We start from the raw sequence: 23,440 nt of genomic DNA, 5'->3' as shown, positions 1-23,440 counted from the left end.
CTCTGTGTGTCTCATGAATTAAAAAAAAACAAAAACAACAACAACAACAAAAAAAAAAACAAAGCCCAGTCTGCTCTGTATATTTAAGTTGTTGTTTGGAAATTCAAATATTGTAACAGCCTGCTCTTGATTTTGCTGTGAGTAGGGACCCTGGCTAGTCTTTTTTCTTCTTCTTCCTCCTCCTCCTCCTCCCCTTCCTCCTCCCTTTCCTCCTCCTCCTCCTCCTTCTTCTTCTTCTTCTTTCTCCTCTTCTTTCTTTTTCTTTTTCTTCTTTTTGTTTTGTTTTTTCTTCCAAACCATGAGCTTCGGGACTCCGTTGTCTTGGGCTGGAGTTTTGTGCTCCTGTCGTGAGCTGCGTTCCCTCCGCCTCCGCCAGGCTGGCTGGCATCTGCAGGCGGCTGTGCCCAGGGCCGTGTCCCAGCGCCCCAGTGGCCTCTGCCCTCCCCCGTCCCATGCTTGCAGCCTCCTGGCTGCTCTCCCACGGTTTCCCCGCAGATGCACTGCAAAGACAGTGGTGTGGAGCCCGGCCAGGGCAGGAGCTGAGAGGTGTAGGGGCGCCCCCAGCGCAGGGCTGCTTGTCTGTCCTCTGCAGGTCACCCGGGCAGGGCGACCTTGGACGAGTCCCTGGGTGACAGATCACCGTGGGAGGAAGAGCTCCTGGGTCAGATCAGGGCCATGTCAGACTCGCAGAGGAGCAGAGTGCTGGAGGCGATCCAGCACCGCATCGAGGAGCACACCCAGGTGGGGCCTGGCCCCCCCTCCCCCGCTCGTCCCAGCAGGATGCCACCCTCCACCACCCCGGGGCCCCGGGACCCACACTGCCTCTCAGCCTCCACTGGCCTCCGGGTCCCTGAGCCCCTGACCTTCCGGGACGTGTGGCAGAAGGTGCCAGAAGGCAGGAAGTCTCTGGGACACGAGTGGGGGGCAGGTGGGACCCAGGGACCATGCCAGGGGTGTTCAGTGCCCAGAGCCCCACGGAGCCACACATAGCCTGCCTCCACCTCTCGGCCTTGGGGGCTGCAGGGACAGGGTGGCATCGCAGCCGGGGCCCTCCCAACCTGGGGGGATGCAGAGGGCTCTCCAGCTCAGGCCCCTGCAATTGTGGGGGCCAGGCCCTGCTCTGTCTTCTGAGGGCCTGAGCTACCCCAGGGTGGGGGGTGTGCGGGGCCACGGGGCTGGGTGGGGCAGGGCCATCCTGCCCCCGGTCCTCCCCATTCCTGCTCCAGATAATCCGGAGGGGGTGGGGTGGGGCTGCCAGATGGGATCGAGCAGGAGGGATCACGGCAGGACGTGTACCCCAGAGGGACCCCGGCTCCAAGGCCACAGAGCTCAGCTGCGGGGCCCTGGAAACTGGCCGAGGGTCAGCCCGTCCTCGGAGACCCTGGCTCAGACTGGGGAGGAAGGGAAACCCAGCCGGTGGGAAAGGCCCGTGCAAAGGCCCTGGGGCCAGCAGGACGGTGGCCGGGCAGGGTTGGGGAGCACTCTCAGGGTAGGCCGCAGGGCCAGGCATCATGGGCTCACCAGCCAGTTTAAGGGGTGCAACCTGTGTCTTGCAGGTAGGGGTCGCAGGTCGGCCTGGCCGGAATCACACTTTGAGTGAGCCCCCTGGTGGGGGGCACCCCCAAATCTCTCCTTAACCTCCCCGGGAGTAGCTTGTGTTCTCTGACACCCACAGGTGATCACCATCCCCGGGGGCTCCAGTGGACTCGGGCTCCAGCTCCCCCGGGCAGGTCACTGGGGCCCGAGCACTGTGTTCTGTCTGCAGCTCCTCTGGAAGGAGGTGGCCGACCCTGGCATCCGGGAGCTGCTGGCGCCCTTGAACCTGGAACCCCAGCAGCCTGTGGAGAAGGTCAGTGGCTGGGCGGCATGCCCGGGCGTCCCCACGAGTGCCCAGAGACGCCCACGAGCCTCTGCCGGCGGCGGAGCGTGTGGCTGCTGCGACCCGAAGCTCTGGGTGCGCGACCTGGCGGACAGGCAGCAGGGGTGCCTTTACCACAAGGGGACGGGGGCCCGGGGGCCACGTCACGCCTGCTGAGCGTGGGCTACCAGCCTGCTGGGTGAGGCCAGGGCGGCAGGGCCTGCGCGCAGTGGGCATCACGCTCCAGGAAACCCGCTCAGTATCCTCGAGAGAAAGCCAACGGGGATTCCTGGGTGACGCCGGGGGCACCTCCTGCACCCACACGACGTGGGGTCGGGACTCAAGGGCCTGTCCAGGGCACAGGGCCTGGGTGCTGCCCTATGGGAGCCGCAAAGCTTGGGGCCCAGGCCCAGCAAAGAAGCCACACGAGGCGGGCGGGGAGGGGCACGGCGGCCCAGGGCAGGGGCTGTGCAGGTCGGGAGGGGTTCCCCCTACACCCGCCGCGGGGCTGCCCCTTCCCTGGCCGCCGGGGACACCTGTCCTTGCTCCTCCTCCCAGGCCTTCCTCTTCCTGGTTTATGGGCTGATCCTCAGAGAGTGTGCCAGTAGCGACCTGGTGAGAAGGCACCTGATGCGCCTCCTGGAGCTGTCGCACCAGACGGCCGGCCAGCGGGAGGTGCGCCCGCAGCCCGCGCCCCCAGCCCCTCAGCCCAGCCCCCAGGACGCCCGAGCCCGCGGCGTGGACTTTGCTACTTGACGGTGGGGGCCCTTCCGCCCTTGATGCCACCACTTGGTGACTCCCTCAGCACCCAGCGCTGCCCTGATCACCGCGGGGCCGCATCCCGTCCTCAGCCACGTCCCAGCTGCATCCTGACCCGGTGGCCCCAGTGGGGTGCACGCCCTTCAGGGCTGGAGCGGGCCTCACCCGCCAACCTTTGTAGGGCTTTCAGGAGGAGGGGGCAGGGGATAGAGGCCACGTCCCCCACTGCCACCTGGGGCCCAGCTCACAGGCTCTTCTGGCCGGCAGGGCATGGCAGTGGCCAGCGGCATAGCGTCGTCCTCGCACCTGCAGGAGGTGTGGGCCACGCTGGAGCACCTGGGCCGCACCAGGGTCCTGAGGACTGCATGCACGTCCCCGGACTACCAGGTAGGGAGGGCGGCCTGGGACCTGGAGACTGTCGTCCAGGCACTCCGAGCCTCAGTTCGCTCCCTGGAACTGTGCGGGTGACCCCTGCCCTGCCCACCTCCCCAGGGGGCAGGCACCTGTGAGCCTGGTCCCTGGGGCCCCACACATGAGATCCACAGCCTCTGTAGGGGCTGATGGCCGGAACCGTGGGCCGGCTCGGCCTCAGGGTGCGGGGCGTGGCCTGCACCTCCAGCTCCCCACCTGGGCACCCGCCCTGGGGGGGATGCTGGGTGCCCCCGTTCTGCTAGTCGTAGGTACCGCGCTGGGAAGAGCGAGAGGCACTGCCTGCAGAAGCGGCGACTCCCGCTAGAGGGGCGGGGGAGGGGGGGCTTTCGGGATGGGGTGGGGGGCTGGCGCTGGGCCTGGGAACGGGATCCCAACCCAGGGCACAGGGCACAGTCCCCAGAGGCCGCCCGCCCCGTCGGCAGGAGCCGTACACCGACGTGCACTGGAGGTGGGTGAGCAGCACCTCCCTGCTCTGCTACGGGCACATGGCCCTGCACGCCGGGGAGCGCATCCTGCCCTGGGTGGACAACGTCATCTCCAGGATGGTCTACTACTTCTCCTGCAGCTGCTACGTGAGCCCTGCCCCGCCCGGCAGCAGGGGGTGCGGGCGTCCTCTGGTGGTGGTGGGGGGCGCCAGGCCGCGGGGCGGGATGCCAGGGACCCCCGCTAAGGCTGTCCTGATTTGCGCGGGCAGGACAACATCCTGGAAACCAGCTTCCTCTCGGCGGCCGTCATGCTTGTGAAAGCCCTGAAGCAGGAGCACAGCACCCGGAGATACAGATTCACACAGATACCAGAGCTTATCCAGTGTCTCCTGGTGAGGGGCTCGCACGGGGACCCGCCAGCAGGGGCGTCCAGGGCAGCCAGGGCGACGGGGAGACATCGAGCTGGGCCCGAGCTGCCGCCGAGCACCTCCTGCTCTGACCCCCCCAGGCCATCCTCCAGAAGGAGCCCAACTTCCTGGCCACGCTCTTCCGGCAGAAGATCATACTGGTCATCATGGAGCTCAGGTAACTCCCCTCTGGCTCCAGGAACAGACAGGCCAAGTCCTCTGTGTGTGCGGTGGGAGCCTATGCGTGCGGGGAAGGGGTGTGACAAAGGGGCCACAGTGTGGGGCAGGCCTGCTGAAGCCACGTCACATATGGTCAGGGACAGATGGCCTCGCTCCCATCTGAGACGGGCTGTTACCACGGGGACGCCGTGACCCTGACTCCAGTCACACCCTGAGCCCTGACCCTGGTCACACGCTGAGCCCTGACCTTTTTCACAGGCTGACCCCTGATCCCATTAACAGAGCTGACACTGACCACAGAATAATTCCTAAGTTTTCTCACAAATAAATGTCAGTAAACCCACGTGAATGGATTGGGGTGGCCTCCCCCAGCCCACACGAGCTCTGTTTTCCCTGTTGGGGACAACAGCATCCCCGCACCAAGCCAGGGTCTCAGTCCTGCCTGGAATCCAGACCCACTTCCACATATTAAGTTGTGAAACCGTCTCCCTGCAGGAGACCTGTTCGAGCCACGTCTCTCACTCCTGGACCTTGGGCTCTGTGACGAGTCCACAGTCTTCGTGTTTCTTCCAGCAAGCTGCGGCCCAGCCTCAAACCCGCGGTCAAGTCCAGGATCCTGCAGACCTGCCTGCAGAGCCTGTACATGCTCCCGCCCATGGAGATGCTGAAGAGCTGCTTACCCCCGCTGGACTTGGCCCCGGACGTCATGGTGACCGCCTGTTCTGGGCGTTGCTCTCCCGTCTCTGGGTGCTGGGTGCTGGGTGCTGGGTGCTGGGTGCTGGGTGCTGGGTGCTGGGGGCTGGGAGCTGGGGGCTGGGGGCTGGGGGCTGGGGGCTGGGCTGGCTTGTCCAGCCCTTGTTGCGGGAGAGAATGAGGGAACCCAGGAGAGAGGACCCTGGCCCAGCCCAGCTTTCACCCGACTTTACCACAGACCTGTCTTCACTCTGGAAAAGTCTGCGTCTTGAGTTCTGATGGGGTCTGGTGTCCACGCAGCCCACTGATGTTTTGTGGCTCAGATGGGACTAGGGCGCAAAAGCACTCCCCCAAGCCCCCCAAACGTGTGCAGCTTCCAGCTGCCTACTCACGGGCTCCTGCAGCCCTTAACAAACACGGCCTGCGAGGTGCGGACAGGGCGGCCCCAATCCCCACCCATCAGGCCCAGCGTGACCCAGCTCCCCGCCTGCACCACACACTGTCCCCCCGGGGTGGCAGAGACACACATCCACCCACGTGCCACCAGGCAGGCAGGTCACAAGGCCATGCCCAGAGTGCGGGCTTGAGGGCTCCCGTCCACGGGAACCCCGCCAGAGTCCTGGTGGCCTTCCAGTGCGCAGTGACAGGAGGCCTGGGTGACAGGGTCCCCCAAGAACCACTTTTCTCAAGGACTTTAGGTTAGGTCCCACGAACACAAAGCAGGGCAGGCAGGGAGCCGTCGTGCCCACCATGTGCTGCGCTGCGCTGAGCGGGGCGCTGACGAGCCACACACATTCCTGCTCGGGGTGGGGGGGTTCGTCAGGAGGACACGGAGACCCACCTGGAGACAGGACGCAGCAGGGGCTGGGCTCCCAGGGAGCAGATTGTGAGCTCAGAGTCGGGGAGGCCGTGGGGAGCCGAGAGGGCAGGGTGGGGTCACCGCGGGGAAGTCTCGGCTGCCCGCTGGGGAGCTCTGGCGCCCAGGCCATTCCACGAGAGCATCACCCCGCCAGGCCCCCGGCCAGTCACTGGCCACGGGTGGCCCTCTGTGAGGGGACGGAAGCTTGGCGGCCGGGTCCTGAGTGGCCAGCAGCCGGGACTGGGTGCCTGGGGGTCCCCGAGTCTAACACGTCACGGGAGCACAGTCCCGGGAGGGACGGACCAGGGCAGGAGAAGTGAGGCCACAGGATGGATGAACCACGGGAAGCCGACCGCCACACACACAAAACCGCGCACAAAGTGGACGGTTCTAGACGTTGCAACCTCTACTGGTGAAAGTATCCCCCAAATCAAGACAATGAGCATGCTTATCACCCCCCAAAGCTTCCTCACGCCACCGTGGAACCCCTCTCCTCGCTGTTGTCGTCGTCACAGCCTGCGTCTCCTGGAACTCTGTATAAGTGCGATCACACGGGGACACGCTTGTTTTGCCCGGGTTCGTCGCACTCAGCACAATGGTTCGGAGACGCGCCTCCACCGCAGCTCGTGTGCACGGCGCGTCCCTCTTTGCTGCGGAGCCGTGTCTGTCCGGGTTCCCGCGTGTCCGGCGTCCTCACTGGACGAGGGGCGTCGTGATGCTCCCAGGCTGGGCTACTACGATACATACAGCCGCCGTGCATGTCTGTGTGCGGGTCCCTGTACTGACTGTGTTTTGATTTGGGGGGGAAATACCCAGGACTGGGTCGTCCGGGTCACAAGGCAGGCGCATGTTTAACCTGCCAAACCGCCGTCCAAATCAAGCTGGCCGCGCCGGTCGTATCGCCACCCGCTCGGCTGAGAGAGCCCCAGGTCGCTGGACGCCCTGGTCGCCCCACAGTGTAGCGGCTCTTAGAGTCTGGCCACTCCAGTGGGTGCGTGGTGGTGTCTGGTGGCGGCTTAAAATGTCCTTTCTCGGGACGCCTGGGGGGCTCAGCGGTTGAGCACCTGCCCCGGGCCCAGGGCGGGATCTGCGGTCTCAGGATCGAGTCCCGCATCAGGCCCCCTGCCTGGAGCCTGTTTTTTCCTCTGCTTAGTAGTCTCTGCCTCTCTCTGTGTGTCTTTCATGAATAAATAAATAAAATCTTTTAAAAAAAAAGGTCCTTTCTCGGCTAAGATGTGGAACATCTTTGCACGTGCTTTTCACCATCTGTACATCCTCCCTGGGGAGGCGTCTGTTCAAACCTTGTTCCTAAACCGCATCACTTGTTTGGTTGAGTTTCTAGAACACAACCACCCCCCATCCCCACCCCCACCCCCGCACAGTGATTTGAAACTACCTGCTTCCAATCAGTGGCTTAGGTTCCTATTGTCTTTATGAAGAAATAGCCTTTCCTGAGGAGGGGACGTTGGGGATCTCGAGGAAGTTCAATTTATCTATTTCTTTCTCATGGATCGTGTTTTTGGTGTCGAATCAAGGCGTTGTCTCCTTAAACCAAGGACACAAAGATTTGTCTCGTAGGTTTTACCCTTCAGTCCGTGACCTGTTCTGAGCTCCTAGGTGCTGAATGAAATGGACCAAAGTTTAGCTTCTCGCATGTGGACGCCGGGCTGTCCCAGGACCACCTTACAGGTGGTCCCAGCTTACAGGTCGCGAAGACCATCCCTTCTCTCCTGGGTCATCTTTGCACCTCTGGAAATTACTGGTCGTGTATCTGCTTCCGTTTCCGGCCTCTTTATTCTTTCCCGTGGGCCTATTGACATGTTTCTTGGTGTTTTTGTTTGTTTTTAATTTTTTTATTCATGAGAGACAGAGAGAGAGAGAGAGAGAGGCAGAGACACAGGCAGAGGGAGAAGCAGGCTCCATGCAGGGAGCCCGACGCAGGACTCGGGGTCACGACCTGAGCCAAAGGCAGATGGAGCCACCCAGGGATCCCTGTTTTCTCGTTTTGTGAGATGTATTCATTTATTTGAGAGAGAGAAAGAGTGCAGGAGGCAGGAGCAGCGGGAGAGAGAGTCTTGCTGTTGTAGGTTCTGTGCATTTCCACGTGAATGTCCGAACCAGCCAGTCACCCTCTGTTAAGCAGCACACTGGGATTTTGATTGGGGTCACACTGAATCTATGGGTCGATTTGGGGGAAACCGACATTCTGACATCATTGTGTCGTGTCATCCAGGAGCTCGCCGCACCGTTCGGCTCAGTGAGGTTCTCCGGGCCCCTCACAGGGCTCCCCCGCCGTCTGCGTACAGCGTAGGCACGTCTTTGGTCAAATTCTTCCCTACATGTTTTGTATTTTTTCTGATATTGCCAATAATGTTTAAAATTTTAGTTTCCGCCCGTCCGTTGCTAGCATACAGGAACACAGTTGACTTCCGTTGCGTGGATCTAGTACCTTCCCGAAACTTCGCTGAGCCTCTTAGTAGCTTTTTGGAGCCTTGTGTAGAGGCCCCAGGGTCTTAGACGTGACCTTAGTGAATCGTCTCCTTCCTTCTCCTCCGTGGGCAAAGCCGCTCTGTCTCCCCCAGCGCCCAGCAGCGGGAGCTGACGACGCCCTTGGGCTGGTCCGGGGGGACGCACCCACCTTCACCGTCAGGAGGTCGGTCGCTGTGCTTGTCGTGGGTCCTTCCACCCTCCTGGTCAGGTTGAGAAAGTTCTCTTCCGTTTCCGGTTTGCTGAGCATGTTGATGAGGATGGATGTCGGACCTTGTCAAACGCTTTTGCTATGCACGGAGATGATCACGTCTGACCAGTGTTTTCACGGTCACTCAGTTCAAAGTGCTTTCTGGCTTCAGTTTCCGAGCTGGGAGGAACACCTAGGGGTGCGGCCCGAGGAGCCCAGGGTGGGGCAGTGTGCCCGCGGGAGCATCCAGAGCTCGGTCGGATCGTGAGGCTCCCGCCCCCCTGGGCTCGTGGGGACAGACCCGACGTCTGGGCCTGGCAGCATGAGGGTGCGGTCTGGGTGAGGACTGGGCCCTGCAGAGAGGAGTGGCCGAGCCCTCGCGGGGGACGGTTCCCCGGGCCCCTCGGGAGACGTGGACCATGTGCCGAGGCACCGCAGGCCAACCTGGTGGCATGACGCCAGGCCACTGTCTGTCCCGTCAGGTGCTGTACCAGAAGTCCATGCAGGCGCTAGATCTGCTCCTCCAGACCTTCATCTCTGAGAACAAGAGCATGGATGAGATGTGCTTCCTCTTGCAGGTGAGGGTTGGGGTGCCACGGGGTGCAGAATGGCCTCCCTGTGCCCCTTGACCCTGGCCTTGGACTCCCCTCAGGGTGGGCCCCACGTGTCCAGGGGTGGCAAGAGGGCAGCTTTGCCCCCACCGCCGACCCAGGTGCTCTGGGGGTGTCATCTCTTACAAAGGCAGCAGTGGGGGTGTCAGAAACGCTAAAGCGGCCCGCGGACCTCAGCTTCTGGCACCCCGAGGGCAGGGAGGAACAGACTCAGGGGGTCTGCGGGCTCTTCTTGCCGTCAAGCATCCTGGCTTCCCTCTGCTGGCTTCCACGGCTGCTGCGGCAAAGCCAGGGCGACCCGGGTCACTGAGGAGGCCTCACCCATGGTCCCAGACCGGGCCTCACCCGGGCCTCACCCTACCATCACTCACACCCAAGGGCCGCGTCCCAGGCTGCGTCTGAGCGGCGGGGATGGGTCCACGGGGCTGACGGGGCCTGGGCCTCCTCTCCCCGTCGCAGCACACGGAGCCCTGGCTGAAGTCGGACAAGAGCCACGAGTGCAAGCGGGTGGTGCAGACCATCTTCCTGCTTCTCAAGTACGTGGTGGACTACGTGAAACTCACTGTGAGTGGCCCCACGGCACCCCGGGGGGCAGGCGGGCCTGGGTGAGGACAGGAGCACAGAGCCGGCAGGGTGCCCCTGCCTCTGGGCCGCTGGGCCCCGTGCTGGGGGACAGGACGAGGGCCCTGGGGTGCCCCCGCTCCCGGGACGGAGGCCACCTTCAGTAGGGCGGGTGGTTGGGGAGATGGCGATGGCGAGGCCGCCGGGGAGCAGAGCCGCGAAGGGAGATGGGGACGGAGACCGGGTGGCAGGGTGTGGCTGAGGGTGAGCGCAGGCCGGGGCACAGGCCGGTGGGCAGCAGGGGCATGTGCAAGCACAGGCTTCCACCGCTGCCCGCCCGCCGCAGGACGAGGCCACCCCCTCCATGCTGGGCCACCAGATCGGCCTGCTGATGCTGCTGTGGCGGGACAGGGACCCGGTCACCCAGAGCCACTCTCGCCAATGCATCTACCTCCTCCTGCAGCTTCTGATCCAGCAGAAGGGTGAGCCAGGAGCCTCTCCTAGGGACGGGCAGCTGGGGGCTTGGGGCTTCTGACCTGGTGACCCCTCGGCAGGGAGCATGGGGCAGTTCATGCATTTGAATAAAATGAAGAACTTTGAAGCAAAGGCCCTCCGACGGTCAGAAATGAAGTTCTACAACCTGGTGAAGGTGGGCGCTCAGGGCCGAGCGGGGAGGGGCACATGGGAGACCAGGCTGCCAGCTGCTGCCAGAGGGCGGCCCGTCTGGTCCCCCATCGACCGGCCCATCCTACAGCGGGCGCAGGGGAGCCGTCAGGTGGGGCCGGGGCGCGGACGCTCCTTTCGGGGACTGTGCCCTCCTGCTCTGCCCTGTAAGGCCTGGGCCTGCACCCTTCCACCCATGACCAGAAGGCCAGAGTCTAAGGCTCTCATCCATGTCTCCCCCTTGGCAACCCCCCACCCTGTGGCCTCTCCCCTGTGGCTCCTCACGGGGGTGACAAGCAGGCCTGCGGGACCGTCCCACGCTTACCGCTTCTGCTCAGTCCCGTGCTTTCCCAGCGGGCCCTGCCCTCAAGGTGGACTCAGAGTCCAGGGTTTGGGTTCGAGTCTCAGCCCCGCCTGGAATAACGGGGTGGCTGCTCAACCCTTCCACACTTTGGTTGCCCTGCTGTTCCCAGTGAGAGTCACTGGGCCTGACCCCTAGCCCACCCGGGCCTGCCGGGACAGGTGCAGCAATACCTCACGACCTCTGTGCAGACGAACGTCCCCGGGGAGCCGCACCCAGGGACCTGGGGGCTCAGAAGCCCACTGTCCTGGTGGGTCCCCAGAAATAGAGCCCGAGACAGGAGTTCCAGGGCAGTTATGAGGACGAAGCCTGGAAGAGGGAGTGAGGGGAGCCGGGCAGGGCAGGGAAGAGCCTGGGGCGGGGGGCGGGTCTCAGCCTGACCACAGGGGCGTGGAAGCACGAAGCGCACCCCTTCCTCGAGCAGGGGCTGGACCTTTGTACCTGCGTCATCACTGGCCCCTGGACAAAACTGCTGACTTCCCCCGTCCCCAGGGCAATCTCCAGAGCAGGGCAGCTGGCAGCCTGTAGCCAAGGCGGCTGGGGGGGGGGGGGCCCTCAGGGGTCCCTGCAAGTCTGCGCGCCTGGCATCCGTTCGACCTCTGGGTAAGAGCAGTGCCCCTGCCGCACCCCCGTCCTGGGCCCAACGCTGCGGAGCCTGGGCAGCTGCAGAGCAGGGAAGGTGCCCCTCGGGCCCTCACCTGACCCCTCGGCACAGGCCTTGGACAGGAGCCTGACGCCGGCCCAGCATACACAGCTCATCCTCACCCTCCTGGGAGGGCTCTGCAGCCACGACCACCTGCAGTGTGACCTGGCCTCGCAGCTGCTTCTCATGATCTTCCAGAACCAAAGCATCAAGGTGGAGCAGGTGAGCAGCGGGCTGGCGGCGCGGTGAGGGGGTCCGTGTGCGCGCGGTTGCTCCTGTGTGTATGTGCGCCCGTGGCCCATGCAGACGGCACCCCAAGCCACGGAGGCGGTGGGGCCCCAGGGCGCCCCTAGCCCTCGACAGTGCACAGCCCTGCTCCTGCGACCGAACCCCGCAGCCCCACTGTCGGGGGGCGGAGCCCCGGTGATGCCCCAGGGCCCTGCCAGGGGTGATCACAGCCGCCCCGCTTGCTCCTTCAGCCTCACTCAGCCCCGTTCAGTGGGGGAGCCGATTCCGGCCCCGCCCAGCCCCCTGGGGATCTAATCGCGGGACCTGGCTTGGCTCATCTGGTCCACAGCCCACGCACACACTGCTGTCTCTCAGGGGCCACCAGGCCCATCAACCCTCCTCGGGGCTACTTTTCATTTTCACTGGGACAAGGGGGTTGTGAGGCTGTGGCAGCGGCAGGCAGCACTAGCCATGAGCCGCTCCCACCTGCTGCCCCATCGGGTCCGGCAGTGTCCAGATGCCATGTCGTGGGGTGGGGATCACCGGCTCGAGAGACTCTTCGTGGGGGAGGCAGACTCCAGCCCCAGCAGGGGACAGAGCGGGAGCTGGGGTGCAGCTCCAAGGCCCTCTCCTGGCCTGCACTCCCATGGGCAGGTGGCCGAGATCCTGCAGGGCCTGTTCCAGGAGCTGCCCTCTATCGTCTTCAAGAACATCCTGCAGACCATGATGAAGGCTGTGACCGTGCTGGGGACTCAGCACACCCAGGAGACAGTCGAGGTGATGCTGTCCTTGTGCCACCCCTCTGAGAGGTAGGTCAACTGCACCACACCCCCGAGGTGGACACCTGTGCCTGATCTGCGGTCTGCCCTCCCAGGCCACACACTGTCCCTGGGCAGGCAGCGGCGTGCACGAGACTGGCTCAACTCTCCTCTCCTTCCCAGACTCCAGGACCCAGGCCAGGCTGGGGGCGCGGGGGTGGTCCCCGGAGCTGTTCCAGGCTGAGGGGTTAGGGCGGAGGCTTCAGCAGTCCCAGGAAGGGGGCTTTCAGCATGGACGGGTTCCTCAGGCTCAGAGGCCCTTAGAGGCCAAACAGTAGAGGGGCTGGAGGTCAGCTGGGTGACCTGAAATCCTAACTGGCCCCCAACAGCCCCCTGCAGCTGGCCCGGGCCCACACACGGCCCCTCAGGACATCAGATGAGGCCCAGTAGCCTGAGGCTGGAGCTCGTGACACACACGGACTGGCCCCGGGCTGCTGAGGACAAGTCACAGTCTAAGCACTCTGAAGTCTGAGAGGTGCTGGGGGACCAGCGTGCCCCCGGGAGCATCTTGGGGCACACTGGCCCGTGACAGGGAGCAGAGTTCCCAGGGGTGCAGGTCCATGAGCCCCTCCTTCCCCAGGGAGACACACCCAGTGAGGTTCCACTTTGCAGGGATCATCTGTTCATAGGCCGCCAGAGGGGTGAGCCCCATGTCCCCAGGGAGGAAGCAAGCTGGGGAGGGACGAGGGTCACATGGCAGGGGATTGTGGCAAAGTGGGAATAAGCACCAACATTAGGGGAAGCCAGCCTGTGCTCAGGGCTTCGAGCAGGAGGCCGAAGCTCAGTGCCATCGGACACAGCCTCCTGGACCCCCCGAGGAAGGGCAGGCTCCCTGCTCCCGTGGGGCCTGGGCATCTCCCCTTCCACATGCCTGGCAGGTCATCCTGCTGCCCTGAGGGTTGCGTCCCACCAGTCCCCCACCCCGTGTGGCCAGCCAGCTGGTGGGCCTGGGCTCCCTGACTCCCCAGACAGGTGCTGCCCCTGTGGAAGGCCCTCGCCAACAACAACCAGCTGGCCCGCAAGGTCCTCATGCTGCTCTACATGAAGCTAAAACTGCGGCCCCCCAAGGAGCTCGTCAGGCTCAGCCAGCAGGCGGAGCTCATCTCCCTGCTGGTGAGCACCCTCCCCACCAAGGGCATTGTCATGGGGGCCCTGTGGGTGCCAGGGTAGTGCCAGGGTGACCTGGCAGGCAGAGGGTCCCAGCAGAAGCAGCCCAGGGCTCTGGATGCTGAGCCCCAGAGTGGGAGCCCCTGGGACTCTCCATGCCCCAGCCAGGCTTGGACAGCAGGGCCCTGGGCTCAGGGTGGGGGGGTGGTGGAGGTCGGGGCGCCCTGTGGTTGCTGCTTCCAGCTCCTCTGCTCACTGGGGTCAGCCCCCGAGGGAGGCACCTGCCCCTCTGAGTCTGGCCCCGTTGCCTGCTGCAGGCCCTGGGTACCATTTATGAGCTCCTGTACACACGAGAGTACAAGGCCACGGTGCGCTGGGCCTTCGCGGGCATCCTGGTGGGCCTGCTCACACAGCTCCACTACCTGTTCGAGCTGGACGTGGTGGAGGGCATCTCGGACTACCAGGAGGACAGCCTGGAAGTGAAGCCTCTCAGCCCCTGCAGGTAGACTTCTGACTGGGCCTCGGGACTCTGCCCCCACGCCCCATAGGACCCCAAGCCATGCCCTGTCCTGGGTTCCTTCCACACACCCCTGGGACCCCCTGCTGGGGACCCGGACAGGAAGGAACTCCGGCCCCACCCGGACGCGTGTGGTTCACAGCGGGGAGCAGGGGCCCAGCAGCCCAAGGCCAGCAGGACCCGGAATCCCGGCACAGAGGGCGCTCAGTGGGCGGCAGCTCAGCCAGGCCCAGGCCCGAGGGTGGGCACAGGGTAGGGGACCGGCCCTGAGCCCTGACTCACCTCCCCTAGACACCCCCATGTGTCCCCAGGACCTGCTTGGAGGCCCTCAAGGGTCTCTTCTGGACGACCAACTACTGGGAGGTGTTTGCCTATCTCCAGCTGCTGAGAGGCTGGGAGCTCTTCGAGCACCTGGAAACCTACACGGAGGGGGTGACCCTCTTGGCTCGGTGAGCACAGCCTGGAGGGGCCTGGCCCCAGACGGCATCCCCGAGGGGCCCCCACACCCCATAGTGGGCCCTGCACTCCAGACTCCCTCACCTGGGCCAGGTCCCTGAGCGAGCGAGGTCTGTGGGGGAGGGGGGCAGGGAGCTTGGGGGGAACTACTGGTCGAAGATGAAGGCCTCAGGCCCGTCCCGTCTGACAGGGCTATGGCCCACTACGACTGCGAGGTCAAGGCTGTCTTGGGGCAGGCCGTCATCTCCCTCAAGAGCTCCGAGGAACGGGACAACATCGTGGCCATCCTCGTCATCACCGAGGTCAGCCCCTCCTGGGCTCTGCCCTGGCCCTGCTCCTCACCACCGTCCTCTGGCCCTTGAGAAGGTCAGAGGCTGGGACTTCCACTCCTCCCTCCAGTAGTGCCCACTGCCTGGAGGCGCTCCCATTGTCTAACCCGCTACCTCGTGCTGGGCCATGGGCCGGTTTCCCCTGCAGCTGACTGTGCCAACCCGACTCAGTTTCTCAACAGCCAAGAGCTCACACAGTACATGTCCCGGAGAGCCATGGACAACTTCCTGAGCCTGGGCCTGAGCAGCCCCAACCAGCTGGTGCGCGCCATGAGCCTGAAGGGCCTCACCAGCATCCTGATGGACCCCAAGAAGGTGAGAGGAGGGGCTTCACGCTCTTGTGCCCGGAAGGCTTCAAGGAGGAGGCATGCGAGGAGAGCCTCCCGGCGGGTCCAGCTGGGAGGGGTGCACGGAGAAGGCAAGCCGGGCCAAGGCAGGAGAGGGTGGGCATGTGTGGGAAACCCTGCTGTTGTGCACAGGGCTGGAGGGGCCTGGGAAGGCTGGACTCTGGCCTCCTAGGTGGGCCCGTGCCTGCTCCAGCCGGCACATGGGGGACTCACACCTGGCTGGACAGGGATGTCTTTGGTCTTGCCCTTCAGGCCTGTAAGGATGCGTCCATGCCCCACAGTGCAGGTGGAGGGAGGCGGGTTGGGCCCGGAGCTGGGGAGGTGAGGGGGTGGAGCAGGTGCGGAAGGCAGAGGGCGTCCCAGAGGGGGGAGCAGGGCGGGCAGGGAGTGGCTGCGGCTCCCCCCTCCCGCCCCCCCGCAGGTGGTCCTGCTCCGCAATCAGCTGGCCGGGCTGCTGGACAGCTTCATGGGGCCCGAGCCCCAGGACCTCATGGGCCTGATGGAGATCCTGGGCGACATCCTGCACAGCCTGGGCACCCAGGGCATCGGCGCCACCAGCATCAGGATGGCCCAGCACCTGCTGTCACTGTTTGAGGATGTGAGGGCTGGGGCAGCTGCTCGGGAGCCTGGAGCCTGGCCTGTGGGATGGAAGTTTCTGGGAGGCCTCTGGGCTGCCTCACTGTGACCTTGCCCAAGCCATGTGCTCCCCCACATGGGGGGCTGGAGTTGGGAGTTGGGGGGTGGGGTGCCCTGGAAGAGGGAGTGAGGGAGGGTGGGGGAGCTGGGGCTGCAGGGCACTGAGGCAGGGGTGGGGGTCAGGGCGGGGCCACGTGGAGGTGTCTGGGGCCAGAGCATCAGGGAGGCCAGCACAGGGTGGGTGGTGCAGGGGGTGGGGTGCAGCCCGCAAGCTGACAGCCGGTTGGGAGGCCCCATCATGACCCCCAGCTCGAAGCCCTGAAGCCCAAGGGTCCCTGGCCCACCCAGATGGCAGAGCTAGAAAGTGGCAGGTCCGGCGCAGGGCCTGCGCCCCAGCCCCCAGCGGGTGTGCCTGGGAGTGGACAGGTGGCTGCCGTGCTCCAAGGCCCCGCAGAGAACCCACTGAGGAGGGAAGCGGGGACCCACCGAGTAGGAGGCCTGCAGCCACTGAAGGGGGTAGCCTGAGGCGCGGGGACAAGCCCCACTGGTGAGACAGGCCGGAGTGTCAGTGCCGGGGTGTGGGGGGCCCCGGGCATCAAGGTCAGCGCGGCACGGGGCGCAGGGGTGCAGTCCACCGCCCCCGAGCTGCAGAGGGCGGGCATGAGGGGCCAGGGAGGAAGATGGGAGGGGGCGGGGGCGCGGGGGCGCCGAGCTGGAGCGGCTGCGGGTCCTCCTCCCGCAGGAGCAGGCCCCAGTGCGCGGCGGAGCCATCTCCCTGTTCGGGGACGTGGTGCACAGCGGCGGCAAGAAGTACCGGCCGGCGCTGAAGAGGCAGGCCTTCCAGGCGCTGGTGCCCCTGCTCTTCCACCTGGTGGACTCCTGCCCCGCGGTGGTCATGGCGAGTGCCCTCGCCCGCCCTCCGGGCCCTGCCCCTCCGATCCTCACCCTCAATCTCTAGTGACTCCCCCCAGCATTCCCCCCAGGCCACCCTGTCCCGTTTCTTTCTCCCAGAGGGGCTCCTGGGCCCCTTGCCTCCTGTCTGCCCCTGCCCCAGACCCGTGGGACCGGGAGCCAGCCCGCTGGACCCTCTGCCAGGCGGCTGCCGAGTGCCTGCCTATGTGGCTGAAGGGAGGGATGAGTGGTGGGGTGCACGGGAGACCAGGAGAAGGCAGGGGTGTCGCCGGGTGGGAGGTGGACAGGTGCAGCTGGAAGTTCCGAGGAGAGGGTCAAGGTCAGCAGGGGAAGCTGCCTGGAGGAGGCTGGCCTACAAATAAAGGCTCAGAAGCTGGGATCTTAGGCTGAGCGGCCCGAGGCCAAGGACCCCCGGGTAGCGGAGGACGGTCACTCTGAGCCAGCAGGAACGAGCGCAGGAAGGTGCCCGGCCTGTGATGAGGCCCAGTCTCCTGGGGATGGAGCCCCGAGCACCCGGCAGGTGGACTTAGGAGGAAGCTGAGGGCCCTGGGGAGAGGACCAGGTGGGCCAGTCCCTGCTCAGCTCAGCAACCGGGGAGGCCGCTTGGGAACAGGCCTGTCTGAGCGCAGGCCTTGGGGTGTGGCAGGGCTGGTCCCCCGAGGCCTCCCTCCTGGGCGGGGCCCCTGCGCCCTCCTGTGCCCTCCGTGGTCCAGATTCCTGCTCCTTGGAAGGACCCCAGTCAGATGGCCCAGGGCCGCCTAGGAACCCCATTGCCTTGGTCCCTGTGGGGACCCCACCTCCAGACAGTCACCTGCTGAGGGCCTGGGTGTTATGTTGGGAGACACCATTCTGCTCGTCATGGGGGCACAGACACTTCCTAAAGGCTGTGGCTCTGGGACGGGTGAGCGAGGGGCCAGTGGTCCTTCCTTGGGTGCCCGCCCCCCAGCCCTTGATAGAGTCCCTCAGGCCAGGAAGGAGGCTGGGGTGCCAGAGGGACCCCGAGCAGAACACCCACTGGGCTTATGGGGTAAGGGCACTGTTGTGGGGCACCCCTTCCTTCCTCCCACGGGGGCAGCTCCCCCTGGCCTGGCCACAGCAGAGTGGGGCCCTTGCAGGGCCCAGGACCCTCCGTGCAGAGGGCCACTCCCTGGGGTGTCCCTGAGGAGGCGCTGGTGATGGGGCGCGCTGAGCCCCGCCTCTCGCTGCATGGCTCCCACAGAAGACGAAGCTGACCTTCCTGCGCTGTGCCATCCTGCTCAAGTGGGAGTTCCGCAAGGAGCTGTTCGGGAAGTTGGCGTGGGGCCATGGCCTCGGTGCCGAGAACGACATTTTCATCTACATGGTAAGGCGCCAGCGCCCTCCCGGGCCGGGGGGCCAGGACACCAGGGAGGTGGACAGGGGTCGTGCATGCTCAGGGGCCTCCGGGACCTGGCTTGGCCTGACACCCTCGAAAGGGCACCTGGGTGGGACGGGTTTGATGCTGGAGGCCCCGCGGGCGGCATCGGACTCTGTCCAGCAGGTGTGGACTGCAGGCCGGCTTGGTGGGGGCCCCCGCAGCCCCTGGAGCGAGGCACGGAGCTCACGGCCAGCAGGTGCACCACGTGGGAACCCCCCCCCCCCACCGCCTGGACCCAGGAGCCCTGCCTGGAGGCGGGGGGTGGGGTGGGGTGCGGCTCGGTTCTGTCCCCGACGTCCGCCCTCGGGGACGTGTGTGCCACTGGCTGCCGGCAGGAGTGCCTGCCGTCGGTATCTTACTACTTCCTCAACTAGTCTTATTGTGACTAAGTTACACTCGTGGATTTACCCGTTTCCGTGTGCGTGTGCTTCTGTGTCCACCACAGACTTCTTGACCCGCGTGGGGCCCTTCCCCAGCGGCCTCGGCGACCTGGGGGCGGCCCGGGCGCTGGGGGAGGGTCGTGGACGCAGTCCCGCCGCCGCCGCCCCCCAGGGCCCTCCTTTGGCTCCTCCCCACGGAGGCGTCCTGGGTTTGCAGAGATTTTCCCATCTTCACACCTTCCAGGAATTCTGGAATTTTGCCCAAAAGGAAGCAGTTGCTGTCTGGGGCTGGCAGGGCTCCAGGACGTCGTCGTGTCGGGGGGCCCATGGTCGGGGGGCACGGCCTGAGTTAGCGCCCCTCGGGGAGCCTGGCCTGGGCCGCACAGCAGGGCCCGGGGCTCCCTGTGGCGGGGTGGCCTGGGGCGGAGGCACGCGCAGTGCGTGAGCGCGGGGGCATCCTCATCCTCCGAGCAGCCAATGGCACAAAAGCCAGGGGAAGCAGGCCTGGCCGCTGAAACAAAGCGGGTTCTACCCCTGAAAAGGCTCCGTGGACGCAGCCACAGAAGGGTTGGCCCAGCAGCCGGCTGGGCTGCGTGCGTCCCCCGCGCCACCTCCCTCGGGGGTTTGTCCTGGGATCCAGAGCAGCTCTCTCTCCCCTGCTGGGAAGGGCAGCCCCACCCCCAAAGGGGCCCCAGCCCTGGCGCAGAGGATCCCCGACCCCCTGCCTAGCCTGGGCTCTGCTGCCCGAGCCCCCTGCTGAAGCTGGGAGGGGGACGGTGACTTCTGGAGCTCTGGGAGGGCGCCCGGGCACACTGTTGGGGGAGTGACCGTGGGGAAGGTCCCAGGTGCCTTGATGCAGTCCCCCCCTCCCCCCCGCCCCCCGAGGTGCGCTGGGGGAGGAGCTGGTGATGCAGAGCCAGGGACCCAGGCGGGGGTCATGGCCTTGGGACTGCGGGGCGGCGGGGCCTGGGGCGGGGCCTGGGGCAGAGCCAGCTCGCGAGGCCAGGAGCCTCGGGCCATCTCTTCCCCTCCCCAGGTGGAGAGCAACTTCGGCAGCTACCACCAGTTTCTCATGCAGGCGTTGATTTACCTGGGCAGCCCCCACAAAAACCTGAAGCGGATGGCCATGAAGTTCATCGGTAGGTGCGGCCCGGGGCCGTGTACCCCCTCCCTGGCGCCCCTCACTGCCGCGCCCTGGGGTCAGCCCGGAAGGGCCCGTGGTGCAGCCCCAGTCGCTGGGCGGACGCAGCTCTGCGCCCCCCCCACCCGCTGATGGGCCCCTCGCGCCGGGCTGGCTCCCTCGGGGCCGCAGGGGCAGCCGTACCCACCGCCTCCCTCACTGATCCAGGGGGCATCCTGCAGGACTACTTTACCGACCTCTGCTTTTCCCTGAAGAGGGGCGACCTGAAAATCTTCAAGAAATGTGAGCCCCCGGGGACCAAGGACACGGGACCTCTTTGTCTCCCGTCTCTTAAGGCCCCTCAACTAGTCTGTCCCAAGGGCGGGGCATCGTCTTCTCCTGGGGACTCAGTTCCAGGTCAGGGCTGTGTCCCCCCCTCACCCCACACAGCTCCCGGGTCAGGCCTCTGTCCCCCCACCTGTACCCTCCTCAGCACCCGCAGCAGGCTGCCCCCCCTGCCTCCCCCCGGGGCCCATCCGTCAGCCCCGGGCTCTCTGCTGCAGACTTGGAGGTCCTGAAGAAGGACTCAGACTCCGTGAGCCGCAGATTCTACCAGAACTTTCTGGAAGACATCACTGAACTGTCGAAGTTCGTGAGGCAGTGACACCCGGCCATCGGCGCCCGGCTCCGCGTACAGGCTGTGAGATTTCTCTATTAAACGTGACCAAGGTTGCCGTGGCCTCCCGGGCTGTGCCGCCGCCGCCGCTCTGTGGGCCTGTGGCCTTGCGGGCCCAGGCTCTCAGTCCTGGGGTCGTCGGCCGGGGGCACCTCGGCCGTGTGAGCCAGAACCCTGCCTGCTGGTGCTGAGCCCCCCCAGTGCTCCCCACGACCCAGCCGCTAGTCTCCCCTCATGCCCCGCCCTGGTCCAGACCCCCAGCCTCTCCTCCTACTCCCCCGTGGCCCTGGGACCCTTGGGACCTGGCCTCCACCTTCCTGGGCTGGCCGGCCCGCTGCCTCCTCTCTCCCCCAGCACTCCCCCAACTGGGCCTAACCCCCTCCCGCCCCAGCCCCCGGTGAGGGGGCCCTCCAGCTGCGTCCTGCGGCCCCCCTCGTCCCTGTGGCTCTTCTGGGGATGGCATCCGCAGCTGCTCAGAAAGTTCTGGGCATGGGGTAAGCGCCTGGTGGATGTGAGTCAGACCAGTGAGTAAGCCGGTGCCTGGGACGCGGCTCTCAGCCTCCTGAGGCGCCGCGGGCCCCCGTGGGGAGGAGTGCAGATGCACCCCGGCAGCTGTTCGGAGGCCTGAGAACCAGCCGGAGACTCCAGCCGGGAACTTGAGGGCAGCGTGGTGGGGAGGGGCAAGCCAGAGGCCAGCCTGGAGGAGGCCGCTGGTGCACGCCCAGGGGCCGGAAGGCACTGAGCTGGAGCCTGTGGCGGCCAGAGGTCTGCAGGGGACGTGAAGCCCGTGAGGTGTCGGGCAGGGCGGGGGGGGGGGGGTGGCGTCCCCCGCGGCCCTCCCTGGAGGTTCTTCCTCAGACGACCGGGAACGGCCGAAGGTAAAGACCACGAGGAATGGCCCGGCCAATTTGGAAAAGAAGCAAACAGGGCTTTGGGGGATATAGAGTTGCTACGTTAGAATCTCAGAGGCTCCGTGGGTGGCACCTCGGACGGGGGCACAGCTGCGCAGGGAATCACTAGGGACTCCCCAGGTTTGGGGGGAGCTGCACGTCCACACCGATGGGGGGCACTGCGCGCATCACCGTGCGCATCAAGCGGAGCCCTGGGGCTCTTCCCCAGGGTTAAGACGTGCCGTCAGTCGTGGCTGCCGGTGGAGGAGGAAAAATAAAAAATAAAAAATAAAAAATAAACATAGTAAAATAAGAGTGAGTGTTGGCTTAGGGACAGGTGGACAGAGCAGCAGAGGCCTGGGGGGCAGGGGGCAGGGGCGCGGGAAGGACTGCAGGACAAACGAGCAGAGGAAGGACGAGTGGTTTCTGTGGTCACGTTGGAAATAACCGGTCTTGGCGGAGAGGAGCTCAGCTGGCTTGGCACCACCCCCCGCAGCGCCTCCGGGTGCACAGGGCAGGCGTCGGCCACCGTCCGGGCCCTCAAGACGGAATCTCTCGGGGACCTGAGACAAGGAAGGGCCCCGAGAACCGGCGTCGGGTGGGTGCACCACGAGGCGGGGATGGACCCAGTTGATGCCACCGACAGGGGCCTGCAAAGACGAGGCGCAGCTGAAGAGAGAGGCGGGCAGCGCCCCCCGGGGGGCTCATGTGGGGTGAAGGGCGCTGCCCACGGCGGAGCAGACGGTGGGGGTCAGGAGGCAGCAGCCACCCCACAGAGGAACGGGGCCCAAAGACCAGAGGGCATTCCCACAGCGGGGGGACGCCCGGAGCCAACAGGTGTGCGCAAGGGTGCAGAGTTCACTAGCCATGTGGGAAATGCACAGTAAACGAAACGGTGCTCCGCGCTCTGCCTTTCTGGCGTGCAGAGGCCGGCGAGCAGGTTGATGCCTGGTGGTGGCAGAGAGATTGGGACGGGGGTAGACCTGCCCCTGTGCACACGTGAGACAGAGCCCAATAGCCTGGACAAAGATTTCCTTTCTTTTTTTAAAAGATTTATTCATGAGAGACACGGAGAGGCAGAGATGCAGGCAGAGGGAGGAGCAGGCTCCATGGAGGGAGCCCAGCGTGGGACTCGATCCCGGGACCCTGGGGACACGCCATGGGCCCAAGGCAGATGCTCAACCGCTGAGCCCCCCAGGCGCCCCATGGGGCAAGGATTTTCAGACGGAGCGAATGTTAGGACCACAGCTCACAGAAGGTGGGACGGGCAGCACGAACCCGGCCTGACGCCCTGCAAAGACAGGCCCCCCGCCAAGATTCTCCGCGGAGCGTCAGTAGGACCCAGTCTCACAGCCAGGTGTCCACGCGTCCAGGATGCAGGCCAGACTGGCTTGATCCTCGAAGGAACACGGATGTCCCGTGGGGTGAGGACACAGGGACGGGAGGATGCACACCCGTCTCAATCCTCAGACAGTGAGCCAACGCCTGTGACCCCAAGACGCGGTGCGATGGCGCAAAACCAGAACCTCTCAGTAGAGAAATCGGGGACAGAAAAGGGACAGAGTGTCGAGACAGTGAGGTGTTGGCGGAAAAGGGCACCGACGGGTCAGGAGAACAGAGCAGGGGGCCCAGACGCACCTGCCCGATCACAGCGGCCGATCTTCGGCGGGGGGTGGGGGGAGCCCGTCCTCTCATGGGGAGGTGGCCAGACCCCCGGCCGCCCGCCTTCAAAGAGGAAAAAGGGAATCCAGGGGGGGCCTCAGCAGTCACAGGCGCCAATCCCAGTGGGTCCTCAAGCTGAAGGCAAAACGCAGAACTAGGAAACATCTGGAAGGTCACACAGGAGACAGTCGGTGGTGTTGGGGTGGTGGGGGTTGGGGGGACGGCGAGTTTGGAGGTTTAGCACCGAAGGCACAATCTTTAGGGTTGACTTCTCTCCGGTTAAGAAGCTGTGCTTTGCCAAATCTGGGGGCGCGGGAGAGAGGTGCAGGGGGAGAAGGCCCCGCAGGCCCCAGAGGACTGGGCCCTGCACCCCGGCAGCTGCAGAGCCAATGACGCCCTGGCCACCCCACCCCCCTTGTCGCGGTCGGGGCTCTGCAGGTACTCGCGTGCGCTTGGCAAAACTCAACCCCAGCAGTATTTTTTAAATTGAAATAAGTCATGTGAAGAAAAATAAAAATAACAGGGACACCCGGGTGGCTCAGTGGTTGAGCGTCTGCCTTCGGCTCAAGGCATGACCCTGGGGTCCTGGGGTCGAGTCCCACATCGGGCTCCCCGCAGGTAGCCTGTGTCTCAGCCTCTCTCCCTGTGTCTCTAGGAAATCAATAAAACCTTTAAAAAAATAACAGATCAGACACATAGCAACCCAGACGAATCTTTTTTTTTTTTAACGTGCTTAGAGAGGAAAAATTAAAAACAGAATGAGCTATATAATCTAATTTCAATACATTTAAAAATCTCTACGCTTTGATAAGATGTTCACGTTAGAGGAAGCTCGTG

General features: G+C 64.9%; 1 protein-coding gene across 27 annotated transcripts in view; it reads left to right on the top strand.

Annotated features, from left to right (window-relative positions):
- LOC140603924 (maestro heat-like repeat family member 5) overlaps positions 1 to 23,440 on the top strand; it is a 26,853-nt gene extending 3,413 nt beyond the window's left edge. For 2 of the 27 annotated variants that reach the window (XM_072774717.1, XM_072774715.1), the window contains exons 4-29: positions 593 to 741; positions 1,676 to 1,849; positions 2,417 to 2,533; positions 2,885 to 3,004; positions 3,472 to 3,621; positions 3,744 to 3,866; positions 3,983 to 4,059; positions 4,635 to 4,770; positions 8,773 to 8,868; positions 9,361 to 9,465; positions 9,809 to 9,944; positions 10,017 to 10,111; positions 11,202 to 11,351; positions 12,012 to 12,166; positions 13,144 to 13,288; positions 13,600 to 13,784; positions 14,111 to 14,248; positions 14,446 to 14,557; positions 14,756 to 14,899; positions 15,353 to 15,529; positions 16,310 to 16,465; positions 17,699 to 17,821; positions 17,999 to 18,071; positions 19,292 to 19,394; positions 19,604 to 19,678; positions 19,939 to 20,120. In XM_072774717.1, coding sequence (XP_072630818.1) covers positions 593 to 741; positions 1,676 to 1,849; positions 2,417 to 2,533; positions 2,885 to 3,004; positions 3,472 to 3,621; positions 3,744 to 3,866; positions 3,983 to 4,059; positions 4,635 to 4,770; positions 8,773 to 8,868; positions 9,361 to 9,465; positions 9,809 to 9,944; positions 10,017 to 10,111; positions 11,202 to 11,351; positions 12,012 to 12,166; positions 13,144 to 13,288; positions 13,600 to 13,784; positions 14,111 to 14,248; positions 14,446 to 14,557; positions 14,756 to 14,899; positions 15,353 to 15,529; positions 16,310 to 16,465; positions 17,699 to 17,821; positions 17,999 to 18,071; positions 19,292 to 19,394; positions 19,604 to 19,678; positions 19,939 to 20,014 — 3,290 coding nt within the window. In that variant the 3' untranslated portion in view covers positions 20,015 to 20,120. Of the gene's footprint in view, positions 1 to 592; positions 742 to 1,675; positions 1,850 to 2,416; positions 2,534 to 2,884; positions 3,005 to 3,471; positions 3,651 to 3,743; positions 3,867 to 3,982; positions 4,060 to 4,634; positions 4,771 to 8,772; positions 8,869 to 9,360; positions 9,466 to 9,808; positions 9,945 to 10,016; positions 10,112 to 11,201; positions 11,352 to 12,011; positions 12,167 to 13,143; positions 13,289 to 13,599; positions 13,785 to 14,110; positions 14,249 to 14,445; positions 14,558 to 14,755; positions 14,900 to 15,352; positions 15,530 to 16,309; positions 17,822 to 17,998; positions 18,072 to 19,291; positions 19,395 to 19,603; positions 19,679 to 19,938; positions 20,121 to 21,992 lie in introns of those variants that run through there. The other 25 variants (XR_012006936.1, XM_072774721.1, XM_072774728.1 and 22 more) reach the window with 25 other exon arrangements.

This window comes from Canis lupus, chromosome 14, assembly GCF_048164855.1.
Source record: "Canis lupus baileyi chromosome 14, mCanLup2.hap1, whole genome shotgun sequence".
Classification (NCBI taxonomy): Eukaryota; Metazoa; Chordata; class Mammalia; order Carnivora; family Canidae; genus Canis; species Canis lupus.
Note: the sequence above shows the minus strand (reverse complement) of the source record. Positions and strands in the feature narration are given on the sequence as shown.